The sequence below is a fragment of the Ascaphus truei genome (genome assembly GCF_040206685.1).
Source record: "Ascaphus truei isolate aAscTru1 chromosome 12 unlocalized genomic scaffold, aAscTru1.hap1 SUPER_12_unloc_2, whole genome shotgun sequence".
Taxonomy (NCBI): Eukaryota; Metazoa; Chordata; class Amphibia; order Anura; family Ascaphidae; genus Ascaphus; species Ascaphus truei.
In genome coordinates this window covers 9,683-12,832 of record NW_027453838.1, presented here as the reverse complement: position 1 = coordinate 12,832, position 3,150 = coordinate 9,683, and the positions used below count along the sequence as shown (strand labels likewise).

The 3,150-nt window shown below is 43.1% G+C and overlaps 2 protein-coding genes across 2 annotated transcripts; one reads left to right on the top strand and one right to left on the bottom strand.

Annotated features, from left to right (window-relative positions):
- Positions 1 to 329: 329 nt before the first annotated feature.
- Positions 330 to 1,761, bottom strand: LOC142473555 (histone H2A type 1-like). The gene has a single exon (XM_075580713.1). The coding sequence runs from the start codon at positions 1,730 to 1,732 to the stop codon at positions 1,337 to 1,339; it is 396 nt and encodes a 131-aa protein (XP_075436828.1). The 5' UTR covers positions 1,733 to 1,761; the 3' UTR covers positions 330 to 1,336.
- Positions 1,762 to 2,010: 249 nt separating this feature from the next.
- Positions 2,011 to 2,559, top strand: LOC142473533 (histone H2B 1.1-like). The gene has a single exon (XM_075580694.1). The coding sequence runs from the start codon at positions 2,059 to 2,061 to the stop codon at positions 2,437 to 2,439; it is 381 nt and encodes a 126-aa protein (XP_075436809.1). The 5' UTR covers positions 2,011 to 2,058; the 3' UTR covers positions 2,440 to 2,559.
- Positions 2,560 to 3,150: the final 591 nt, after the last annotated feature.

Genomic DNA, 3,150 nt, shown 5'->3' with positions numbered 1-3,150 from the left:
ATTACATATTTTGCCTAAATTATCCAGTGATGTACGCACATAGATGGGATTGCAATTGAGTAATGGGTTAATATAAACATATTGAAAGTACCTTGTGCAGGAGAAAGGTGAGTTGGCTAGAGTAGCCGTGTGTATTAACCCTGGTTGCATATCACATGCTCACTTGTGTGCAGTCCGTGACAGAGAGTATATGGGCCACATGCTCACAGATGGACCGTACATGACATTGCTGTTCCTCAGATTTAAAAAAAAAAAAAAGAAAAAAAAATGACACCAGGGACAGGTTCTGTAATTTTTAGTTTATAGCACAGAGTATATTAGTGGTACAAAAAAAAATTCTGATTATTGTTCTTGCTCATAAAGGAATTAATTTGATAAATTGTACCTCCAAAAAACTTGTGCTGTTTATTTCGAAGACCAGATGCTGTAATTATGTGTTCTGCCTTTTGGTTATTGAATTTTTCTATACCATTATGCTATTTTATTTTCTAACATGTCAACATTAATTATATTATGACTTGATTTTGCATGTTCGAGGGCAATCTGTAAACAACGTTGGTTGAATAAAATTATTTTTTTAAATTGTTCTTGCATCAATGTTACTCACTTGTCTTTAATGATACATTATATACATTTTCAGTATAATAAACCTTCATGGCTTGCGAATTTGTGTCCGATATAAAAACAGGTTTTAGCCTTTACAAGCCAAGTAATGAAGATACCGATTTCTAATCCAACAGCGCCACCGTGTGGTAAATTGTTTCAAGAATAGACTCCTAATACCAACACGTTGCGCCTTTTGTATAATCACAAACAGAAACAAACACTACTTTATAGTGTATTAGCCATGCTGCACTACTTTGTTTTAATTTATTTAGGGATGAACTAGAAACAGTTTTTTTGTTTAGCTTTATAGTTATGGTTCCAGCAAACTAAATGCATACTTTAATCAGTTCATCAATTTTATGGGATTTTTTCCTTAAAATCATCATGTCGGTAATTAAAGTTCACCCCCAAGTTATATATACAGTAGGTGCCTTTATGGTATTAAATATTGATTTGCTTTCTGCAGTGTCGTATCAAACGCAGTACTGTTTCTAATGACAGAACTGACACCTCCACATACATGGACTTAATTATACATTACTTTACAAATGAAGAGAACTATTATCATAAACAATTAAAGTGACTTAGAATGGAGATAGAAATATAATAAAAACATGTCCTGCAGGAAATGTGAAATACTATAACGCTTTTTTGATGCTGTGGGTGGCTCTGAAAAGAGCCTTTGTGTTGGGTATGTGGGGATCTCTGCTCCTGGTCTCGGGGGTGAAGCTCACTTGCTGCTCTTGGCCGGTTTGTGGCTCTCGGTTTTCTTGGGCAGTAGCACGGCCTGGATGTTGGGCAGGACACCCCCCTGAGCGATGGTGACCCCTCCGAGCAGCCTGTTCAGCTCCTCGTCGTTCCGCACAGCGAGCTGCAGGTGCCGGGGGATGATGCGGGACTTCTTATTGTCCCGGGCGGCGTTACCGGCCAACTCCAGGATCTCAGCGGTCAGATACTCCAGCACTGCGGCCAAATAGACCGGGGCTCCGGCCCCCACACGCTGAGCATAATTTCCCTTCCGAAGCAGCCTGTGCACACGGCCGACTGGGAACTGCAGCCCAGCCCGAGATGAGCGCGTCTTGGCCTTAGCGCGAGTTTTCCCGCCTTGTTTGCCTCTTCCAGACATCGTGTATCACTCAGACAGCAGCTCGGGTAACAGGAGAAGTGACAAACCCCGCCCCCTGTGCCCTTATTTATACACGCAGACAGCAGCTGAACTCCTCTGTGATTGGTCAGTTTTGAAAACAGCCAATCAGTTCCATAATCCTGTAACCACCAATCATCTAATTTGAAAGAAAACTGATGATGTCATAAACGGTCACATGATAAAGTCAGCCAATAGACGAACAGAATGCTGGGGCTGCTAGTTTGCATAGGACTCCTATAAATAGAGCTGCTGGGGGTTTAGGTGACATTGTTTCTCTGCTGTTTGGAGAAGAAGCATCGCCCGACATGCCTGAACCAGCCAAGTCTGCGCCAGCGGCCAAGAAGGGCTCTAAGAAAGCCGTGACCAAGACCCAGAAGAAGGATGGGAAGAAGCGTAGGAAGAGCAGGAAGGAAAGTTACGCGATCTACGTGTACAAAGTGCTGAAGCAGGTTCACCCTGACACCGGCATCTCCTCCAAGGCCATGGGCATCATGAACTCCTTTGTGAATGATATCTTCGAGCGCATCGCAGGGGAATCGTCCCGTCTGGCTCATTACAACAAGCGCTCGACCATCACTTCCCGGGAGATCCAGACCGCTGTGCGCCTGCTGCTGCCGGGAGAGCTGGCCAAGCACGCCGTGTCCGAGGGCACCAAGGCGGTCACCAAGTACACCAGCGCCAAGTAACCCCGATCTCATCACTGACACACAAACACAAAGGCTCTTCTAAGAGCCACCCACTTTATCACTATAAGAGATATGCTCATATGTCATCTGTGCTCGGGATAAAAGGGAAGTGTTCTATTATACATTGCACTTTCTCAGTTATTTGCTTTTGTAGCTATTATATATTATAAAGTATCTTATGTGATGTATTTTTAGCTCTTTCTGGCTTCCTACCCAGCCACGTGTTTGCTGCACTTGTGTTTTGTTAGTAAGAGGCGGGAGAACCGCAGACAAAGTGACAATCGCCGAGAATCCCCTTCAGATAATCTGCAGGTCACACACATCCCACAGGGTGGCGCTGCTGTGTTAGTAATGTAGTTCGTGCTCGGGAAGTAGGATTTGGGGTTAATAACCTGCGATTATTTTCCCTCATTTACTTTTTTTGAGCCTCACTAAAATACAGATTATATGTGCACGTGTCAGAATAAGTGTGCATGAAATGATGCCCTCACACCCGCATGGTATATAACGCATCTGATCGGGGGAAAATCCTAGTGCAGTTTGGGATTAGTAACAGACCATGCAATCCGTGTTTGCCACATGCGTTAGATACGAGCACATGCATTTGCATTATCAAAATTGGCCTTTTATAGTTTGTCGCACGTTTTTTATTCCATTTACATAAATATAACAAGTGATATTTCTCATTGTCCTGTTGGGTTGGACATTAAT

What these genes read in the sequence shown, in the direction of transcription:
- LOC142473555 (XM_075580713.1), bottom strand. Translation starts at nt 1,732, where the DNA reads ATGTCTGGAAGAGGCAAACAAGGCGGGAAAACTCGCGCTAAGGCCAAG.
- LOC142473533 (XM_075580694.1), top strand. Translation starts at nt 2,059, where the DNA reads ATGCCTGAACCAGCCAAGTCTGCGCCAGCGGCCAAGAAGGGCTCTAAG.